The following is a 24,403-nucleotide window of genomic DNA, read 5'->3' as shown; positions in this document are numbered from 1 at the left end:
AACATCCCCCAGGCTGTGGCTAAGCCATGTCTCCGCTATATCCTTTCTTTCAGGAGTGCTAGTTCTGCAAGGTTCGCAGGAGAGCTTCTGTAAAGTTTGGCAGGTAGGAGACGAGATACTGGCAGAAGTAAAGCTGTGAGTACCGGGCGTGAGTCGTGCTTCGGTAGCTCAGATGGTAGAGCACTTGCCCGCGAAAGGCAAAGGTCCCGAGTTCGAGTCTCGGTTGGGCACACAGTTTTAATCTGCCAGGAAGTTTCATAATATTTCTTGTTCAACTAATCATTAGAGAAGCCAGGTGTGGTATGCTCTTGCAAGAAGTATGCAGAGCTCTTTTTAACTATTGTACAAGAAGGTCCAAATTATTTTGCAGATTTCATTTTCAATATGCATGATATAAACCACAGATTTTCAAATCTAAATGAAGAGCATCGCTTGTAGCATACTTCATTCCACATGGGATTTCCCTGCACTGGGTATGAGTCTTGTAGTATAATATACATTGTAAATACTATTGTAAATCTTTTTTGTGCCATCCTTTTTGTTGTTAAGGTCTTTAATTGGCTTTCTGTGAATTATATAGTGGTCTTTTCCATGACCAAGTAGCTTTGTTTCTTACCGTTTCACAAAACATTACACATTATATTAAATTGAAACTTATCTGATTTTTGATGAGATAGTCTCTGATTTATTCTGAAGGAGAAATAGAAATCTTTAACTGTGTATCATGTGCTGAGAGAAAAAACAATCAATGTGAATCTGAGTCTTGAGTTTACAAGTAGTATAAGTAGTAAAAGTAACTACTAACTATGCACCTGAGGCATTTAGCGATCAAAATGCATAGAAACAACTGAAAACATTCAAGATCTACAAGAACATTCCACTTCAGAGAGAGAGAGAGAGAGAGAGAGAGAGAGAGAGAGAGAGAGAGAGAGAGAGAGAGTTGGGGGCAGGGAGCACCGTTTCCCAGAGCTGTGGCCAGAGTTGGAATCATCCAGGATGATTTAGCCACATGAGGATGTGTGTTGGGAAAGATGGGCATGCATGTCCGGAAAAAAGAACACTCTAGGACAGTTTCCAAATTCACCCAAACTTTATTTTACAAACAATACATGTAGGATACATAAAATTATTAAATTTGCAGATCAAGATCTCAAGTGTTTCTGTGAGATAGCAAACTACTGTTTTGGGATACACCCAGTCCACACCACCTTGACCTGGATGGTATATTTTCCAAGTTCATTAAATAACTAGGAAAAGCACTACAATAGTCACTACAATTTTACAATGTAAAAATTATTGCTACATTTACGCTCTTCTTTAGATCAAGCAAACTATTGTCCAGTTGTGGTACTACGTGTGTTACAAGATGCTGCACGGACTTCTGTATAACAGAATACTTCCAACAATTTGAGTTGTAACACCTCCTACCCACTCCACACCCCATGTCAAGCAGGATTTCATGCAGACTGAAGATACTGCAACAGGTTCTCACCCTGACGTCCTTTATAGAAGTGGGCTTCCGAAAGACAAAGACAACACCAAAGGTATTTATTGACCTCACACCATGTGGATGGATGTTTCAATGCACAAATGAAGTCAAACCATTCCAAGTTCAAAGATCATAGCACTAATGAAAAACAGGCTTAAAACTGCTCTTTTAAAATTAACATTGGAGAACCTACAAGTAAATTCTACACTGTGAAGAATAGTCACCCACATAACTCAGTTTTGGGCCCACTTTTATTTAACATCTACACCACTGACATAGCACCACTGACTCTGAAAAGTTTAGTTATGCCCAACTCAAAGCAACACATTCAAAGATTGTGAACAAGCACTCAGTAACAACTTAGGAAAGCTTGACCAGTATCACAAAAAATGGAGACTCTGCCTGACCTCTAATAAAACAGAAGTTAGCTCATTCCACCCAACCAACAGAATGTATTCTTCTACAATGAAATATTACAACATAGTTGACACCCCAAATATTTTGGTGTGACTGTCAACAGATCCCTGACATTTAGGAAACAGGACAAAAGCTAATTTTTTTAAGGTAACTGGCTGGTGCTGGCTGGGGATCTAATGCAAAGACCTTGAGAACTACAGCACAAGCACTTGTATCATGGTGCTGAATACTGTTCTCTTGTTTGAAGCAGAAGTAGTTGTATCAATAAAATAATAGATATATATCTAAATGATGCAATGAGGATTGTGACAGGAACTATTAAATACACATCAGTACCATGGCTGTCAGTATTCACCAATATTGCCCCATCAAATCTGATGACAACACCCAGTAATAGTGCTTTATTGTGAGTGGAATATGATCTTGAGTTATGCATGCTTGTAGTCATACTGTTAGTAACTGGTTTGCAACAGTTCATGTTGACTCTTCTGGTGTCACATTTCCTCCTATCTGTGCAATGGAAACTATACAGTTTGACACTGCTGCCCTTACAAGCAACCATTATAGTGGGCATCTATGCTGCATGAAATCTAGAACCTCATCCATGTATGTGAGTATGTCCAGTCATCAGCATTAGTGTATGATTGACATGGCACAAAAAAAGTGCAGATAACAACAGTATATGCTTCCTATATCAGACATTCCTTTAATCTAATTGACAAGCAATATTTTAATGGTTTTGTCACTAAGCCATATTCTGATGTTCCACACGGTTCATATAACTCCCTCTGCTGTTTTACAGATAAATGAAACAAATGCAACAATAATCTTTTCTACATCTGCACCATCTTCTAATCATACCCAAATAAAGGCAAAAATGAATGAAGAAAAATTGAATCAAAATCCTTAGCAACACAAATGTGTCATTTCAGATATTAACAGTTGATGAGTTAAAGCCATGGGCTTAACAGGTTACCAATCTCTTCAATCCTCGTCCAACTACCTTTGAGGCTACAGCAGTGTGAAAACATCACAGACAAATACCTCAAAGATTCAAGCCAACAAGATGCAGAGAACAATTCATGCTTTAGGTAGAAATGCTAAAGGTTCAACACAACATTATCACTTTTGGATTAAAATAGACCACTCACTGAAAAGCAGAAGCATTGAATCGTTGACAGGAACATACACAAAAAAAGAAAACTTGCTAGCTTTCAGAGTTACCCTTTGATGAGCTACCGTAAAACACATACTCTCTCTCTCTCTCTCTCTCTCTCTCTCTCTCTCTCTCTCTCTCTCTCTGTGTGTGTGTGTGTGTGTGTGTGTGTGTGTGTAAGGGCGCACTTTTTTTCTTTTCTTTCCTTTGAAGTCTACTGACTATTCTCCAGGTAGCAGCACACTGATAGTTCTGCAGGGCAGCCAACAGATAGACTAGATTTTAGACCTTGATACTCTACCAAATAGAAAGGTTCGTATCTCTTTCAAATCTGTCCTTTGCCAGTGTCATTGGGTCAGAGATCAGGAGAATGCGTTAGCCAGGGCAACAGGCAAACACCCTCTGTATCGAGGTACGTCACAAGAGCATGGGCAACGTAAGGTCTTGTATTATCTTGTTGAAATATTATGTAGCAGAGACACTGATGATAGGGTACAGCTACTGGCCTAAACACTTCATAAATGTAACACCTGCACTTTAAATTACTGGCTATTCAAACCAGAGGTTATCATGTTGTGTAACCAATAGTATGCCATATTATCACACCAGGCCTGTATGAACATGGCAAATGCAGTCTGACAGAGCCTCATGCCGTGTGCCCACCAGTGGCCATAGCAAAGCCTCACATCTGATGCCATGGCCTGGCCTGTTGGTGAAACATCCGTCACTATGTGTGGGTAGTCAATATTTTAATAGACAACACTGTGGCACTCCTGTGTCCACTGTTGTTGGGTGCCTCACTGTTAGCACACCTCTCTGAGCTACCAAGTCAGGGAAAGCCACAACAATGGTCACAGTGCTGGCAATCCGTGGTACCCCAGATGTTACCACACTATCAGTGTGGGTACTTTTCTTGCTGCAAACAAGCCCATTTCGTGACTCATGGTAAGTGATGTGGCTGTACGATACTACAGAGACAGGCGAACAATGTCTCCTCTGAAGTGCAAGTCATATGGGGCTGTTGAGATCCTCAATGGTGTTGAGTATGGCTCTCTGGGATCCATTAATTCCGTATTCATGTGACACCAATGGGATGTTGACCAACATGAGCAGCAATATCAACAATTTATAAAATACAGTCTTGATGGGGCATGACTGTGCTGCTGTCAAATTCCAACACATGCAAACAGATATTTATTCTTCTTATTAGTGGCGTAATGTGATCTTCTCACAAACAAATTAATATTCAAATGTAGTATGAATGAGAAACATGCTGGAGGACCTTTTCTATATACAGCACGTAGATCATGCTACCCCTATCTATTTTGTTCAGTTATGTCTAAAGATGCATCATTTAGATATCCAAGTACACAGTAAATTTCATGCCAATTTCACCTCCATTGCATACCATCTTTATGGTGTTGCAACTTTAATGGCCAACAGAATACACACACTGCCCAGCCAGAACATTATGACCACTATCATTATAAACCCGTCCACAAGATAGCAGGAATGACTGCTTGTCAGACACTCACGCGGTGATTGTAGCGTCAGTGAGAGTGCTGTCCATGACTAAAATGGGGAAGGCGTGTGATCTATCTGAGTTTGACCGCGGACAGATTGTGATAGCCCATAGGATCACCAAGAGAATTTTTGAAACTGCATGACTTTTTGAGTGTTCAAGAAGCACTGTGGTGAGTATCTCAAACACATGGCAAAACCAAGGTGAAACCAAGTCCAGATGTCATGGGGTTGGGCGGCCACCCTTCATGACAGACATTGGACCTGGTAGGCTGGGCAAACTGGTAAAACAGGTCAGGAGATAAACTGTGGGGGAATGGTGGGCAGAGTAAAGTGTGTCTGAATAGACTCCTAATGATGGGCCTCTGCAGCCAATGACCCACGCATGTTCCACTGTTAATGCCACGACATCAGAAATTACAACTGAAATGGGCATGTGACCATCGGCTCTGGTTGTTGGTGTAGTGGCAGAGCATTGCATTGTCTGATGAATCCTGATACCTTCTTCATCGTGCTGTCATCTTCCAGGGGAACAGCTCCTTGACACCTGTACTGAGGGGCAGAGGAGAGCTGGTAGTGGATGCAGTATGCTCTGGGGAACATAGCAAGAGAAAAACGACCGATTGTATGCCTCCGTACGAGCCCTAATTTCTCATATCTTATCTTCGTGGTCCTTAAGCGCAATGTATGTTGGCAGGAGCAGAATCGTTTGGCAGTCAGCTTCAAATGCCAGTTCTCTAAATTTTCTTAATAGTGTTTCCCAAAAAGAATGCTGCCTTCCCTCCAGAGATTCCCATTTGAGTTCCCGAAGCATCTCAGTAACACTTACGTTTTGTTTGAACCTACCAGTAACAAACCTAGCAGGCCTCCTCTGAATTGCTTTGATATCTTCCTTCTATCTGACACGGTACGGATCCCAAACACTTGAGCAGTATCCAGAATGAGACTTTCACTCTGCAGCGGAGTGTGCACTGATACGAAACTTTCTGGCAGATTGAAACCGTGTGCCGGACCGAGACTCGAACTCGGGACCTCGAGCAGTACTCGAGAATACAGTAGGTGGCACCAGCATCCTGCATGCAATCTCCTTTACAGGTGAACCACTCTGTCCTAAAATTCTCCCAATAAACTGAAGTCAACCATTTGCCTTCCCTACCACAGTTTTGACATGCTCATTCCACCTCACATCACTCTGCAATGTACACCCAGATATTTAAACAACTTCACTGTGTCAAACTAGACCCTAGTAATACTGTATCTGAACATTACAGGTTTATCCTTCTTACTCATTTGCATTAATATATATTTTTCCACATTTAGGGCTATCTGCCACTCATCACACAAACTGGGAAATTTGTCTAAGTGGTCTTGTATCTTCCTACAGTCACTCAACTTTGACACCTTACTGTACACTGCAGCATCATCATCAGCAAACAACCGCATACTGCTGCCCACTCTGTCTGCCAAATCATCTACGTTTATAGTGAACAACACCGGTCCTATCACACTTCCCTGGGGCACTCCTGACAATACCTTTGTCTTTGATTAACACTCACCATCTGTATTTACTTGGTTCCAATAAAGAAATTACATAAAATGAATATATTCTTGCAATTAATATTGTAATTGATGATGATAACAATTATTTATCTTTTCTTTTCCTTCAGTGTTTGTCCTATCTGTGGCATGGTCTGCCAACAACTGGCTATCAGCCAAAAATAAGTTGGTAATTATTTATGTTATATATTGCAATTTATCCCAAAGAAGGGAAGTATTGCACATACGCTGTCTGTGAATATATAAACTTTATTCTGTATGCATCCATATTTTGACTGTTTGTGTGCTACTGCGACAGAGATGGGTGCGTAGGCTATAATTTGTCAAGAGGAGTGTCAAAAACCATCTAAAAGACATATACAGAATAGCTAATGAAACAAATGTAAGGTATATACTACGGTGTCCGGCTTCGACCATGTCACCACCTTATCTTGCACCAGGTTAGTGTGTACATTATCTATGAGTGAAAGAATCAAATGAGGTGGCGAGAATTTCTAGTTGGTGTGATGAATGACAGCTTGCTCTAAATGTGGAAAAATATAAGTTAATGTATTGTAGATGAGTAGGAAAAAAATCCTGTAATGTTTGAATATATCATTAGTAGCATGCTGCTGGACACAGCCACATCGATTAAATATCTAGGCATAACATTGCAAAGCGATATGAAATGGAATGAGCATGTGAGGTAGTACAGAAGGTGACTGCATGACTTAGTTTTATTGGGAGAATTTTGAGAAAGTGTAGGTCATCTGTAAAGAAGATGGCACATGGAATGCTAGTGTGACTCATTCCTGAGTACAGGTAACTGTTTGGGATCCCTCCCAGGTCGGCTTAAAGGAAGATACCAAAGCAATTCAGAGGTATGCTACTAGGTATGTTTCTGTTAGTATTATGGAGGTGCTGTGTGAATTCGAGTGGGAATCCCTGGAGAGAAGATGAAGCTTTTTTTGCAAGTCACTATTGTAGAAATTTAGCGAAACAGCATTTGAGGCCAACTGCAGATCGATTCTGCTGTTGCCAACATACATCTTGTGTAAGGACTATGAAGATAAGATGACAGAAATTAGGCTTCTACAGAAGCTTATAGACTGTCGGTTTTCCCTCGTCCTTTTTTCGAATGGAAGAGGAAAGGAAATGATTAGTAGTGGCACGCTGTATGTGCAGTATGTATGCAGATGTAGAAACACAACTGACACCTCCACAGAATTATGTTCCTGTCCCAGTTAACTTTACAGTGGTCATACTGTTTGCCCTTCCTATGAAGAGAACTTGTTCACTACTGACTTAAGCTGCTTATGCACCTGCAAATCTGCAGAACTTCAATAGGATATTCAGAATGTATAATGGTTAACAATGTTAGACGAAATACCTGATTCAGACTCAAAAGGTGGTTCTCTCTCAATGTCATTGTATTGTAGAATTCTTTCCACTGATGTCATCTGACTGACAACTTCCGTTGTTTCTCTGATTGCTATCTGTAGCATTCCTGTCAACATCAGAGATTGTGCAATTGCAAGGCCAACATATCCCCCTAGAACACCTGCAATTAAATAAACAAAATAATTACATTAAGAAACCAGTCACCAAAATCACACAAGTCAAATATTAACAAGTAAAAATTCTGGTTACCAGGTGACAACAGAAACAGACATTTAAAAAAAATCACAAAATGCTAGGTGTCAGGACAACATGTTATTTCTCTGGCAAAACCACTTGTCTTTTAACAGAAATAGATTCACTGGTTCCAAAACTTTTGGTTTGTATCTTTATCATTTGCCAGCTGCTAAGTGTTAGTTCAGCATAATATTTAGATGAGCTTCTGTGAAGCTTGGAAAGTAGGGAGAGGTACTGGCAAAATTGAAGCAGTGATGGCAAGTTGTAATTTGTGATGGTACATCTCAGCAGTAGAAAAGCAGAGTTACAAGTTTGAGCCCTGGCCCTTCACACAGTTTTAATCTGTCAGCAAGTTTCAAATGAAGCTTTTATTGCAAACTCACTTTACCTCTCTGTTGCTACTGTTCTGTTGAAAACTAGAAGGGCAGGAAGAGAGAGGTAAAGCAAACGTCTGCATTTTACTTCTAACCTCTGGTAATAGTACGACAGCTGCTTGGCAAAAGGTTAGAAGTTAATGTCATATATTTGCCATAAAAATAATTTGGAATTAATATTGCACACGGATACAACAGACATGTATCTGAAGTAGGTAAGGATTGTGTCACTTCCAAAAAAAATGTGATGCAGGAGATAGAAAACTAGAAGCCTAGTTGTCTGCTGTAATCACTTTTAAAATTATAGAATCCATTACAAAAGGCAGACCAATGAATTGCCTGAACAAATACAACATTTTCAGTGAAACTCAGTTTGTTTTCCAAGTAGTAGAAATACATAATCAGTCATAGTGTAGTTTACAAAAGTGGTACTTGATGAACTACACAAGGATGAATGTTTCAGAGGTGTATTTTTACATCTATCAAAGGCCTTTGATGATGCTTGATGTAGAATTTGGCTAAAAAACTAAAATTGTTGGAGCAGGAGGAACTGCAAATCAGTGGCTCTGATCAAATCAGAAAAAAGAGGCTACAAAAGGTAGAGGTAGCACAGGCTCCAAATAAATTAAAATTTTTAGTGAAATTTGCATCAAATCAAAAATATATTAATACAGGAATGCCTTAGAGCAGCAACTTAGGACCAATATTGTTTTTAATGTATACCAATAACTTTACACACAATGTTAGACCCACGTAGAATATTATTTTTGTTGATGACAGTAATATTATAAGCACAAATAAAACACCAGAACTTATAGTATAAATAAGCAAATGAAACCCTAAATAACATTTAGAACTGGTCTTCATGCAACAAACCACACTGAAAATAAAGAAAACAAACAGCATGAATTTCTCCAGAAAGAGGGAAAATAATTCTGTAAAGTCAAATTTGGATGAAAATTACAAACAGTATATTGTACAGACAGCAAACTTAAAATTTTTGTGTAGTGGGATGCACATAAATACACTAGGGAAAAAAGTCATCAGCATGCTATTCTGTTAGGGTACTGATATCAGTCAGTAAAATCTTTTCAGTTTACAAGCCACATAATCTTGAATAAAATACTCAAGCTTTCAATAGCTGTCTCTGCCATAGTCATCACAAGTTGACTGCCAATAACAGTGTCTGGAATCTTCCAGAGAGGTCCGGAGAGGTGCATGCGTGGAAGCCAAGTCGGGCAGCTCCTGGAGGCTTTGTCTTACTGTGGGACCGAGTGACATTACATGGTGCAAGCAGCCTGTGCCACGTGACTCTGATGACACTGACATCAGGGTGTAACAGACAATGCCTTATAGTTACATACTATTCCTACATGAACTCCATCTTTAGTTAGGGATCATTTTTTGGGGGTCCCATACACAAAATGTGGACACAGTCTTCAAACTACAGAGAAGGGCTATTAGAATTAATAAATGACAATAGTATCCAAGTTTCCTGTAAAGATCTGTTTAAACAGCTCAGGATTCTGATTACACCATGTGAGTACATCTACGAGTACTAATGTGTTATTCATCTCATTATTTATTTATTTTCAAGTGCCACTGATTCTTAATGTAAGTGTATCACTAGACTGTAGGACATGTCAGATTATTACAGTAATAGCCAGATGTAAAAGTTTATAAAGTTTACAGTCTAAATCATATGTAAACACAGCAGGGAAAGTTTTGGCTGAATGTAAACACTTTGGAAGTAAAGGAGACCACTCCCTGAATAGCGGAAGTGTTGAGTTCTTGTTAGGCACATGCAAAAGAGAAAGAAAAGGAAAACTTTCTACCTTTCGGAATATATCCTTTGCCAGGATTGCATTTTGACAGATGGACTAACGTCAGGTTGGGATTGTGTCGTGTGGGGGTGGATAGTAGAGATAGGGGAGAAGTTAGCTGCTTTGAGGGAGGCAGCAAGTTTACTGGTTAGGAATGTGGGAGAGACAGGTGATACGCGCTCGAGCTAGGCATGTGATACACAGGTACGGGAGATGGTTGGGTGTGATGCATGGGTGAAGGTGATGCAGGAAGGTGGATTGTGAAGGGAGACAGGATGGAGGAAGGGGAAACTGTTGGGTAGAGGGTGTGGGGATAGTAAGTTAATGGATATTGAGCCCAGGAGGGTTACAGTAGTGAAGGATATGTTTCAAGGATAACTCCCATCTGCATAGTTGAGAAAAGCTGGTGGTGGAGGGAGAGATCCAGATGGCCCAGATTGTTCAGCAGCCATTGAATTCAAGCATGTTGTGCTCAGCTGCATGTTGTGCCACTGGCTGGTCATCTTTGTACATGGCTAGGTTGTGGTGGCCATTCATTCTGGTGGACAGCTAGTTGCTTGTCGTACTCACATAAAAAGGTGTGCAGTGATTGTGGTCAACAGCTTCACCCAGTTATCCCACAGTGTGATTTAACCTAAATGAAATTAAAAGAATGATCTTCTTCATGAATTGATTCCAACTCATCGATAAGCCTGTATACAATGGGGATTTCAGTCAAACAGGTGGTAAAATTTTGAAGTACTGTTAGAGAAGATAAAGAATCACTGAACAGGAAATATAGAGATGCTGTCATCAGTGGGGAGAAACGAAGTGCTTCTAGTATCGGAACGAATTTCATGGCCGTGCTATTTGCCTGTGCTGGTAATTTGAATAGCCCAGACTTCTGCAAACATGGTATGCAGTACGTAATTCCAACAGAGTCCCTGGCTCTGGAGCTCCAGTACTGATGAATACTGCCTTAAAATACTGTCTTACAAACTGCAGCAAAGTTTTGTTATTAATGTGAGCCACATGGTCACAGGAACACCAGTTATTAAGTTCACAATTTGAATGGGAATGGGATGCTAAAGCTATTTAGTCTAGGTGCTCTTAAGATTTTCCTTGAAATCTCCTGAATATCTAAATGTGCTTAGCCTAGGGGATGAAGAGCTCTAGTGATCCAGAAGTATCCAGCAAATTATTGTAAGGTTAAGTTCGAGGTGACTGATTTCGGATTGTAAGATTCATATTGGACTCAGTTTGGCACAGAGATACTGCTGGCAGGGGTGGAAAGTTTGTTCATATGCATCAAGCAAGAATGCATTGGTAATGTGAGCCTTCTAGGTTAGCTTACAGTCGATGAAGAGCCCCTGGTATTTGACTACCATCTTTGAAGGGATGTGGTACAGGTATATAGTTGCAATGGCTGAATATTTGCTGTATGCCTCGAGAACAATACTACTTTTTATTTATCTGTGGATACATTCAGTCCATTTATTGTGAGTCACTGTTGGTGCTTGAACATTGTGGCTGTCAGTTACAGTTTCCTAGGGATGAACTTTCCATGTAAATACTTACATTGTTTGCATACTGCTAAACCTTCACCTCCTCCAGCAATAGCCTAATTAGGTGAGCATTGCGGATATCAAACAGAATAGTGCCAAAACAGGTCCTTGTGGCAATGCCACAGTTCAGGTTCCTATAGTAAGTCCTTCATGTCCAACTAGTAGCAACTGATCAGAGAGATAGGGAAACATATGAAGTGACAGCATTTTGATTCCGTGCAGTACATATATCCATCAAACTGGACTCTTTGCTAGTCACCACATAGCCGAGATGCTGAGTCACAGAAAGGCATAACAAAAAGGCTGACGGAAAGTTATCTTTCGGTCAACAAGGTCGTAGTCATAAACAGACAACGTACACACATGCGCATGCTCACGCAAATGCAACTCATGCGCACATGACCACAATCTCTGGTAGCTGGAGCCAGACTGCACAAGCAGTGGGGCATTATTGGAGAGGCAACCATGTGGGGAGGGAGAGGGATAGCGGGTAGGGGTGGGGGATGGTAAAATGCTGCTGGGAGCACGTAGGGACAAGGTGGAGCAGCTAGGTGCAATCAGGAGGTTAGATGAAGAGTGGGGGAGAGGGGGGGGGGGGGGGGCATGGAGGACAGTTAGTGGAAAAGGAGTAAAATAAAAAATAAAAAGGATAGGTGTGTTAGTGGAATAGAGTGCTGTGTTGTGCTGGATGGGACAATGACAATGACTAATGAAGGTTGAGGCTAGAAGGGTTATGGGAATGTAGGATATATTGCAGGGAGAGTTCCCACCTGTTCAATTCAGAAACGCTGGTGTTCGTGGGAACAATCCAAATGGCAAAGGCTGTGAAGCAATCATGGAAATGAGTCCTTCATTTCAATGAATGCTTCACAGCCAGTGCCATTTGGATCCTTCACACTAACACCAGCTTTTCTGAATTGCACACGTGGGAACTCTCCCTGTAACATATTCTAAGTTCCCATAACCCTCCTGGCCTCATTCTTTGTTAGCCATTGTCCATTAACCATTGTCCTTCCTCGTCTAACCTGTTCCCTGTTTCCATTCCAGCATTACACAGTGCTCTATTCCACCAACACACCCAGTCTTTTGACTTTTTACTTCTCTCCTTTTCCACTAACCCACCCTCCATCTAACCTCGCGACTGCATTTAGCTCCCCTGCTCTCCACTTCGCCCCTGCATGCTCCCAGCAGCACTTCACTGTCCCCCACCCTTACCTGCTATCCCTCCCCCTCCCTGCCCCAGCCTCCTCCTCACCCCCACCTGGTTGCCTCTCGCATAATGCCCTGCTGCTCACAATCTGGCTCCAGCTGCCAGAGATTGTGGTCATGTGTGTGTGAGCTGCATTGCATGAGTGTGTGTATGTTGTCTCTGCTAAATTTCTTCTCCATAATGCGATAGGAAGTCTTTAATTGCCAATCTGAACTCCACACTATCCTCCTAAAACTTCTCAGCATTTTTGTGTGTGTCACATTTTCTTACCTTGACTCCAGTGCCCTCTTTTAGTGTGGCAACACTGCTTGAGTGTTCTATTGTGTTGAGTTATTCAGTGACACAAAGTTTCATCTGACTGTTTGACTGTATCCCACATATATCCGAAATCCTCCTAAATATTGCCCTTGAAGTTGTACACTGCATCTTGCCCCCCTCTCCCCTCCCTCCCTCCCTCTCCCTACTGACATATCTCTTGTCCCAACACTCTCTCCCTAATCTTCGATAAATTATTTTTATTTTGAAAGTCTCTTTTATACCAACAAAAAATGGGTGTAACTTTTTAAAAATCTTACTATGTTACTATTTATTGACTGAAACAACTTATTATTCTGTATCTGTGCACTGAAGTTATCATCATTGTTTTCATGTTAGAACAACATTATGATATTATCTGCACTACTTTTCCGATGCTAGTTAGATAATTTTGCTTCATTTTATTTAGTGGAGGTACATTTGTTGTCAGATATTCTCGCATATTCTAGTTATTGTGTACTGATCGCACACTTTTACTTGGCCCCTGAATGGAGAGTGCTGGGAGCAGAAGCTCATAGCACACTGGCCGCTGAGGCGGGCACCGCTTCCTCCTCCCAGAGCAGCCACCTCATAGCTTTTTCAAGAAACAAACATGTAATGGGTCAGTGCATCACACATGTAACCTGAAAGTTGAGGCGAGTCACTAGAAGAACCAGATATAGCCTCTTAGCTCATTTTTGTAAATAATGTTAGCAATCACTATGCACAATACCGCACATGGATCAACACTATGTTCACAATGGCTACTTATTGTTATGGTGCAGAATACTGTTAAGTAGCTAAGGGTTGGCAACCGGTGTAAACATTCTGGAGCAGCAAGAAGTCAGGTGACTCCCATCGATGACAGAGGGGCCAGGATGAAATGTGCAACCAGTAGGTAAGTTTTAGTGTTTTTGTTGTTGTTATCCTTATACTGGCTATATTGTATGAGGCATGTTTAAATTCTGTAGTCTCCCAGTAACACTCTGAAGATTGGAAGCAGATACAAATATCTGATCATGGTGTGTGCACGTGTATACCGACAGCAGCTCAGAGTGGCATGCAGAACTCTAGCATATTCAATGACAAGAGCGGTTTTTATACTAAAAATGGTGATATTTTACTAAAGGAATAGTAAGCAATCATTTATTTTCTCCACATGTGTTTTGAGTTCCTGTTGAATTCGTCAGCAATTGAGTGATACAAGGGGGGTAATGGTGTCTTGAATGTATAGAATGTATATTTGTGGGTGTGACAGTTCAAAGATGACAAAACTTCATGTGATGACAAATCAAAACAATCTCAGCCTTGAACCAGCCAGTCTGACAACATACTCACACATGCGGAGACAGTTGTTTTCGAGGATTATCAATTGAATGCACAAAATATCACATGCATAATCAGTACTTTTATGGAATCTATAAGCACAGTTCTGCATGACAGCCTGAAAACATGGAAAGTCCTTCAAGTAGGTGCCACGAGTACTGGCAGATGACCTCAAGGCTGCACGAGTGGCAGTTTGCCAGATGACGTGGACGGAAAGAATGGGACTTACTTTTCAACAACTGTGATAATGGTTGGGACATGAATGCTGTTCTCCAGTCCTGAAATGAAGTACCAATCAGCACAGAGGAAGAACACACACTCACTGTCTAACAAATTACAGTGGCCATGTTTTGAGACAGTGATGGCATAATCCTTACTTAGTGTTTCAAAGGGCACTATGGTGACACAAGCAAGCTACCAAAATGTTTTGAGAACAGGGTTCTTCCAGCACTGCAAAAAATATGGCTGGCAAAGGCCAGATGTGTGCTCTTCAACCAGGACGATGCAGCAACTTATCAGGCAAAAACTGTGCAAGAGTTTCTTCATAAAGACAACTTTGAAGTGTCTTCTCTAGATCCTTCCTCATCTGACCTGACTCCTAGTACGGTAACACATTCTCCAGTCAAGCTGCTATTGTATCGGTGATTTTCCAGTAGTCAAAAACAGATTCCTGGAGAACCATTTGCAACAGCCAAGGTATCATGGCACTGACACTGTGAAAAGTGTGAATGGCTACAGGGTGGTTACGTTGAGAAATCACAGAAGTTTCAAATTTTTTTCTGACAATTTTGCTAAAAGAAAACTGGAGATCTTAGAGTGGAACACATCATATATAATTGGTATTAGTTTTTTTTTCTTTTGGTCAGATTTCTTCCATCCATGTCACATTACTTTGTTAATTTCATTTTATTATTATTATTACCACTTTATTACCAAATCTTCAATTACTACTCTTACCGAACAGACTGCCTCAGACTTATACTTGATAAACATACACAATAAGGTAGAACTACATTAATACAAATTATGAGACTTTTGTAGCTTCATAGTGAAAATAGTAAGCACTGAATGGTGTCCCTAGTTAAAAGTGGCAGCTACTTAAATTAAGACATATAAAATTAGGCAGAATATAAATAGCACTATCAGACTTAGTTTCAAGCTCGAACCATTCCACTCATCTGCTCCATAATATCAGCGCTGAAAAATTCAATAACTGAATGCATACGTATTTTCAAGCTGTCATGTGCTTTAAATCAATGACATTTAGGAATGTCTGTATCTTTTCCTAGTATATTAACTGTTGATTCTTTGTCTCATACTACAGTATTTATGTGTTACGTCTATGTTGTCATACTTGTGTGCTACAGAGTATTTTGCCACAATGAGCAACTCTTTTGGTCTCATGTTCCTCAAATTTTTGTGAACAAGAGACTTTTATTTCTTTTGTTCATATTTATGTATATAAACACAACATTTTTCTCTCAGTATTGTAATATATAAATAAGGTGGTAACAGCTACACTATGTTTAATCAAAATTGTGACCATTAATATCAAACTGATTTAGAGAAATCTTAAAAGAAAACCAAAGGCTAATATAACAGAATTTTTTAAAGACATTACAGTCAGAAGGAAAATAGATTAGTGTCAATGTTGTATATAGTGTGGATTGGAACAGCAATTTACATTATGTAATTTATATAAAATTGCTTATCCCTATGACCCAAAAATCAGTACATCCAAGATACAACTGAACGATTTTAACAAGAGATGAAAATGGAAATGAGAAGAAGAGTGCCTTAAAAAAGTTCAAAAAGACATTACAGTTCCACAACACAATTACCAACCAATTGTTTTATTACCTGTATCTATAATCACGAAGCTCAGAACAACAGATGCAACAAATGTGAAGCTTATTAAGTCCAATGACAGTGCAAATGCTGCACTGCATGCCAGAAAAGTGTACCACGACGAAGTGTGCACATCCTGTGAATTTGAAAAAAGTTGCATAAAATATGTATGTCAATGATAATAAACTGCCATAAACAATTCAGATATTTATACTATAACTTTTAAAAGAACAAAAATCTATACAAGTACTAACAGTTTCTTTGCTTTTGTCACATCTAAATAAAATGTTGAAGTTGTTTATTAATTAACTTTTGATCACTTTGTTTATATTTACCTTGTGGACATTCTTTACTGTATGTGTCTACTACTATCACTGAAGTTTTTCCTGCTGAAAATAAGTGCTGACCTGCAATTTTGTGACCACACCTATTCCCATTTGACCTTTCCTTCCGCACTGCCCAGCTTGCCCACTGTCTTGAGTGGTCCGTTCTTTCTGACACCTACTCAAGTGACCATTTCCCGTGTGCTATCCGTTTACTGTCTCCTACCCCATCCGCATGCACACCCAAATGGCAGCTTACTAAGGCTGACGCAGCTTCACTCCTGCCTGGCGACCTTTGAAGAACACGATTTCCCAAGTGGTGATGACCAGGTGGAAAGGAAAGTGGGTGCTCCAGTGTTAAGGCAGAAGAGGTTAAGTTGTTTAAGAAGGTCAGCCAAGATGGTACCTCTCTGACAGGTCCAGGAAGAACCCCAGAGGGGATGATGCACATTAAAGGTGCCCAATATGCTGACAGAAGTCCACCCTGGTGACACTGAATGACAGAGGGACATAAATGGTACAGAGGGAAAAAGTCATGTGGGGAAGGAAAAGGCAACCTGCAACAGCTTGAAGGTGGGTAGTCAGGGAGATGGGTTGACTACGATCATCATCCCGTAGGAGCAGCATGACGCCCCCATGAGATGGAATGCCGACCTCAGTGGGAAGGTCAAAATGAATCGGTAAGAAATGTCAAAGCTCAAAGCAGTCATGAGGGTGCAATTTTGTTTCCTGAAGGCAGAGTACAAGGGGACGCTGTGATGCTAAAAACAGCTGTAAATCCACTTTGTGGGACCAAAGGCCGAAAACGTTCCATTAGAGAAGAGTCATGATGAGGAAGAGATGTAGAGGTGTCACCTTGGTGGCTGACGAGTGACAGCCAGTGAAGAGTTGCAACTGCAGGGCTCAGAAGCAGAAGGATCCTGCTCCATGGGGCCCACAGAAGCATCGCCTTGCTGGTGCAGTCGGTCTGTGGAGTCCAACGCTGAAAAATGGTCGGCACTGCGCACCAGCGACACGGAGGCCGGCTGGGCTAGGTTATCACTTGGCGACACCATCAAAGAGGATCTTCGAGTTGGTGAATGTGAAGAGTGTTTGCCTTTGGTGGACTTCTTCAAGCCTTTCCGGTTAGAGGAAGACGCAGGTGTTGTTCAGCTGGAGGGATAAAGGAAGTCTGCACGGGAGTGCTCCCTCTGTCCTTTCTGGCCTACTGGTTGTGTAGCAGGTGGCTTTGCCCCTTGAGGCGAGAGACTGATGGCTTGTTGCACAGCTGGACGGGGGGTGCTGATGCTACATTGACACAGGGCGACTTCACAAACTCAGAGCTGAATTGGAGGTCGCATGTCTGCATGCCCATGTCCTTCATGGAGGGAGGGTAACAAGAAAGAACAGAATTATAGGTGCATGAGAGAACACAGGGTTCGCAACTAGCCAGTAACTTGCAAGCGACTGGGTAAGGCACTTTTTTCTTTACCCGGATCTCTTGGACAGCCTGCTCATCCAAGATACACAGGAAAATCCCGAGAGGCAGCGGAATGGCTGCCACTGCAGTTGATACAACAGGGAGAAGGAGGCAGACATTTGTCCCCATCCATCTCCCTACCGCAGTTACGCATTTAGCTGGGTGTTGACAAGACGCTCTAGTGTGGTTGAAACGATGACACTGGTAGCAGAGCATCGGGTTCAGAATGTACGGCTGGACTGTGATAATTTCATAGCCTTCTTTGATCTTGGACAGAAGCACCACTCTATCAAAGGTGAGAAAAAGAGTGCAGGTGGGCACTAAGGAGGAATCTACCATTTTCATTACACGATAGACGGCAATGATACCCTGATCAGAGAGGTAAGTTTGGATTTCGGCTTTGGTTACACCATTGAGCAACCTGGTGTATATTATGCCATGGGAAGAATTCCAATTTCTATGGGCCTCAACACGAATAGGGTAGCTGCGGAGCAGCAGCAAGCAGTTGTGCTTGAGAATCAGAAGTAGTCTCCAAAAGCAAAGTGCCATTCCATAAATGAGAGTAGGATTTCACAGGGCTGGCAGTTGCATCAACACCTTTCTGAATAATTAACACATTTACCATGGTGAAGGACTGACCATCTCAAGTAAGTGAGACCATAAGGAACCGTGGTGCAGCAGGAAGTGTCTTAGAATCATCAGCCTCATTACATTTACATTTTGTAGACATTGAGATTGGGTAGATAACTGAATCATTGCAAGAAAATCCCCCCTGACTGCTAGCGTCTATGATGGCGCGCTCCTTCCAACTGGGGTCCCCTTCACAAGGGGGCGGACCCACCTTAGGTGACTGTTCACACCTCACGTCACACCTCCCGAGCACCTGACAGAAGGACCAATCAGCAATTTGGGAAGGTTGTAGCTCAGGCAATCATCCCTCCCTGGGCCTGGCTTGTACCAGGGGTAAGTGCGAACCCTACCAGTTGACCTGGGGCTGGGAATTACGCGTTACCCAGTCACCTGTTAGATGTCAGACACGTGGGCTGGCCTTCAGAAGTGCAAAGGGGGAAAGAAGAAAGAGGAACCTCAAATGTCAAAGCAGAAGAATGAGAGGAAAAGGGAAACAAAGAAAGGAAAAGGGAGCGAAAAACAGTGGTGAGACTGTTCTTACGTCAGCGACAGACAATGCAGAACATTCCCAATAAAACCCCAGACATGTTCCCCAAGGGAGGGGAAAAAGAATAGCAAGAAGATAGACATGCAGCACGGAGAGGAAAAAATGCTGCAAAGGCTGGGACCCTGTGTAGTTAAACACGAACCTGCCAAAGAGTGGTGAGCCCCCTGAAGGGAGGGGGGGGGGGGGATAGCCACAGTTGACAACTATTTTGCAGGCCTGGAGGAAACTCATTTTCGAGATGGGATCAAGGCACTGGAACCAAGTGCATTACTCTACAAGGAGACTACATTGAGAAATAAAAAAGCTTTCACTGATGTAAGTACTTTCGTTCTATTCCATTCCAAGAAGTTTTCAAACCACTCTCGTACTTGCATATTCCACTGCACTTTGTAGGGGTTTGTTACGATCAATTTTCAAGGTGTCTGCAAGGGTGAAGCTATGGCAAGTTCATTCTATAAGGAGTGCCAAACAACTTCTCCCTCCAGCACCATGGTGAAGTACCTTAGCAGATGGTGTCCTTGGGGTGAGGGATGGTAAAGGAATCCACCTATGGGGTACTGTCTTCTTTTCTTCTTCAATGCTAATGTAACTGTCTCTTTATTTCCTTTTCTTACTTCTTCTTTACGAATAACAAATCTATCTTCCCTCTATCCATACACAAAATTCCTATTGTAGGATCTCTTCTTGTTACTGTCTCTATAGTAGAATTTACAACCTACAACAGTAGGATTCGCACTGGCAGGTATTTCACTTATGACAATGACAAAAGACTATAAGGATTTTTTTTAGGGTTCAGTAAGTGACATATGTTAGCAACGGCACATGCTGTAGCAGAGAAGAATCCAGGTAGGAGATGGAAGGAAAGACAAACTGATGGCATGCTAACATGCATAGCCAAATAAGAAGGAAGATCTTACGAGTTAAAAAGAGAATGAAAAGGTTTGATAACTAGTAATCTTCTGTATTGTGTCAATCTAATAATTACAAGAAAGTAAAGGAAAAGCTATATGTATCAGTAAATAGAAGCAAGATACAAAAGCATGTGAAGTAAGTGTACACAGTGATGTTACATATGTACTAAACAAGAGTAAGGGAAAAAAGAAGTTAGAAGAGAGGAGTTTAGATATTTAAATACAGAGCAATCAGGTAATGTCAGCAGAAAGCAATTATGGGAGAAATTTATTGTTTAGAATGAGAAAAGATAGTAAAATGGGGCTAGTAACTGTGTTTAGTGATGAAGCTAATATGGGGCACACATACCCAAATAGCAGATGATGTATAGGAGAGCAAAAGGGTAGGCAGATCTATAGGAGAAATGTCCTACACCCTGGTCAGGTGAATCCATGGGAGGAATGACCTGCAGTATTTTACGTAGGTAGGAGAGAGCTAAGGTTAGATGGACCCAAGAGTACACCCACATCTATAATGGTATAAGTGTTTAACACAGTGGTTGCCCTTAGAAGAAGTGTAAGTGCAATGAGTACAGAAGTATGAAGGAGTATAATGACTGGTGGTCACGATATGAAAGTTTTCTCCAGTCAAATTCTATAATCGAGTAGACTTATCTGATATTAGAGACAAAAAATGGTGGGAGCAGGAACATTCCACACTTGTTGATTACAGACTGTACTGACATTTGACCGAACAGTAGGCATATACTTAACAAGCAACTCCCCACATAATAATTATGTGAGAAAGAGTAAGAGGTAACTAACTATGCATATATACAAGAAGTCAACGAGAAACTCTCGAGTATACTGGCTTGAAGGCAATGCTCTGTTGAATAATTAAATAAATAAATAGAAAAAAATCATAAGTAAGTTGACACATTACACACACACATTATATATGTAGCTTTCTATACAGAAAGACTGGGCATAACTGGACAATTTCTTGCATCACACAGGATGTGAAGCAAATAAGATGAAGATACACAAAGTAGACTAACACGGTTTAACACAATTTACCTGAAATAAAATAACAAAACTGGAAAGACTTGTTATTAAAAATAAAGTCTCATTCCTTTTTTAAAGAAGGAAATCATATTCAGTGTTTTTTTACATAATTAGGTTGTTTGTAGTAATATGTTAATAAGAATTTTTTTGAGGTTGTGAGAGGTCCTAACGTCTTTTCTTTAAGTGGGGGAACAGAAGTGTTACATGGCATTTAGGCAAATGACATTTCAAACTCTTTGTGTGTAGTTGGAGCAGTTCCTGACTGGTCCTTTTTGTGTAAGGGGGATGAGGAGAGTGAAGAGAGACTTTGTGTGTGTGCGTGTGTGTGTGTGTGTCTGGAGCTTGGAGCTTAAAGGCATTCAGTGCTCCTAATTTCACTATACTTGAGTATTGCTCATCAGTGTGGGATCCGTACCAGGTCAGGTTGACACAGGAGATAGAGAAGATCCAAAGAAGAGCGGCACGTTTTGTCACAGGATTATTTGGTAACTGTGATAGCGTTACGGAGATGTTTAGCAAACTCAAGTGGCAGACTCTGCAAGAGAGGCACTCTGCATCGTGGTGTAGCTCGCTGTCCAGGTTTCGAGAGGGTGCGTTTCTGGATGAGGTATCGAATATATTGCTTCCCCCTACTTATACCTCCCAAGGGGATCACGAATGTAAAATTAGAGAGATTCGAGCATGCACAGAGGCTTTCTGGCAGTCGTTCTTCCCGTGAACCATACGCGACTGGTACAGGAAAGGAAGGCAATGACAGTGGCACATAAAGTGCCCTCCGCCACACACCATTGGGTGGCTTGCGGAGTATAAATGTAGACATAGATGTAGATTCTTGTACACATCGAATGCAGCATATCAGCAACTGCCTGCCTCATTTCTTTGATCATCTTTCCATATATACTGTCTAGACCAAGGAATTTATAGTTATCTACAATATTAGTTTCAAATTTGTTGGCCACTTCATGCACGGCCCTCCTCACACGAACAATAGCAGGTCTTTTGTGTCCTTCATAACTTTGCTCATCACATACCTACCTAAAGCATATTGCACATTGCTCCTGAACTACATCCATTTATACTCACCATTGTTAGTGCTGGAGATGAAATCTTCATGCTGGCCATGTAGGTAAACTGAAATCTGTTTCTTGTTGCTCTTGCTCAGCAGAAAGGTCTCCCTGCCTTTCTTCGTATTCCTATTTACAGTCATATTCAATGCTTCTGTAATGGCCTTGTGATCAATGATTCCCTGTTCCATGCTAACAGAATCAAAATTTTGGGTCTGTTTGTCACTAGCAGGTGCAGTTCTTTGATTAACAGCTCAAGGCAATTTTTGGATAAAGCACTTACAAAAAGTTCACATGACTCTCTGTCCTTACCTCCCATCCTTATGTCTTCAGTCTCCCAGTCTGTAGCTGGTAGGTTAAAACCTCCACCTAAAGCTACAACATGACAAGATAATTTATGTGAAATATTAAAGTGGTCCCACACTCAAGAAATGGGCATAGGGGAGCAGATGCAGGAATCTTGCATCACTGTTCTAGGCAAGATCCTAGTGGAAGTGGTTTGCTGTTGCCTTCCTCCGACCTGTCACGAAATATCAAGAATGTATACGTATTGCATGGATGACCGTGATCAGTGCTTGTACAGTGTAGTATAGGGTTTGTGTTGATATGGAAGAAAGAAAGAGAGAGGGAGTGAAACCTGATGCTAGCACATAGCCTACTCCCCTCAAATACCACTAATGGAGCTGCCAAGCACAACATCCCCATCCCAAAGACGGATCACCATCGACAGTGTTACGTGCACTCACTTTATGAGACACTGCAGAGTGGTAGGGTATTTAATTCAGGACATTGGCGTAAGGACTGGTGGTCAGAAACTTTACATCACCACCTTGCTTTCCCTTGCTGGCCAAACACTGGCAGTGATAATTTGCTACCGACAGGATTCGAACCAGCATTCATCTGTGTTGACCACTGCCACAAAGGTGTGTGTTAGTGACCTCAATACCATGAACTATTCAATTTTTCAAAGATGATGTCACTCTTGATCTGACTCCATAGGTGATTGGTCAGCACATCTGACATGTGTGGAGGAGCTGGTTTCAATTGACGGAACTGACAGGGACTTTTCCTCGGTGGAAGGACTGGTATGGGGTGCACTCAATTTGATGATGCTAGCTGAGGAGCTGCTCGAAAGAGAAGTACGAGCTTCAAGGTCTGAAAAGTCGACAATGACTGGGAAAGCACTGTGATCACCCCACGGGCCCTCCATACTGCACCTGCATGAAGTCAGATGATGACATAAGGCCCGTTGACATCTTGTGGTATTCTGCAATTTAGTTTTAAGACGTCATTTTTAAGATTGTACTTCATTTCTAGATGTTTGTGTTTTCGCACACACACACATATCCATCCACACATATACAGACACAAGCAGACATATTCAAAGACAAAGAGTTTGGGCAGAGATGTCAGTCGAGGCGGAAGAACAGAGGCAAAGATGTTGTTGAATGACAGGTGAGGTATGAGTGGCGGCAACTTGAAATTAGCGGAGATTGAGGCCTGGTGGGTAATGGGAAGAGAGGATATATTGAATAGCAAGTTCCCATCTCCGGAGTTCAGATAGGTTGGTGTTAGTGGAAAGTGTCCAGATAACCCGGACGGTGTAACACTGTGCCAAGATGTGCTGGCCGTCCACCGAGGTATGTTTAGCCACAGGGTGATCCCCATTACCAACAAACACAGTCTGCCTGTGTCCATTCATGCAAATGGACAGTTTGTTGCTGGTCATTCCCACATAGAATGCATCACAGTGTAGGCAGGTCAGTTGGTAAATCACGTGGGTGCTTTCACACGTGGCTCTGCCTTTGATCGTTTACACCTTCCGGGTTACAGGACTGGAGTAGGTGGTGGTGGGAGGGTGCATGGGACAGGTTTCACACCGGGGGCGGTTACAAGGGTAGGAGCCAGAGGGTGGGGAAGGTGGTTTGGGGATTTCATAGGGATGAACCAAGAGGTTACGAAGGTTAGGTGGATGGCGGAAAGAGACTCTTGGTGGAGTGGGGAGGATTTCATGAAGGATGGATCTCATTTCAGGGCAGGATTTGAGGAAGTCATATCCCTGCCGGAGAGCCACATTCAGAGTCTGATCCAGTCCCGGAAAGTATCCTGTCACAAGTGGGGCACTTTTGGGGTTCTTCTGTGGGAGGTTCTTGGTTTGAGGAGATGAGGAAGTGGCTCTGGTTATTTGCTTCTGTACCAGGTCGGGAGGGTAGTTGCGGGATGCGAAAGCTGTTGTCAGGTTGTTGGTGTAA

General features: G+C 41.6%; 1 protein-coding gene across 1 annotated transcript in view; it reads right to left on the bottom strand.

Annotated features, from left to right (window-relative positions):
• Positions 1–24,403, bottom strand: part of LOC126235667 (ATP-binding cassette sub-family C member 4-like) — a 311,483-nt gene that overhangs the window by 37,388 nt on the left and 249,692 nt on the right. Inside the window, exons 18-19 of the mRNA XM_049944390.1 lie at positions 16,186–16,309; positions 7,510–7,680 (exon numbers count right to left, since the gene is read on the bottom strand). Coding sequence (XP_049800347.1) covers positions 7,510–7,680; positions 16,186–16,309 — 295 coding nt within the window. The remainder of the gene's footprint in view (positions 1–7,509; positions 7,681–16,185; positions 16,310–24,403) is intronic.

This window comes from Schistocerca nitens, chromosome 2 (genome assembly GCF_023898315.1).
Source record: "Schistocerca nitens isolate TAMUIC-IGC-003100 chromosome 2, iqSchNite1.1, whole genome shotgun sequence".
Taxonomy (NCBI): domain Eukaryota; kingdom Metazoa; phylum Arthropoda; class Insecta; order Orthoptera; family Acrididae; genus Schistocerca; species Schistocerca nitens.
This window is presented reverse-complemented; position numbering and strand designations above follow the sequence as displayed.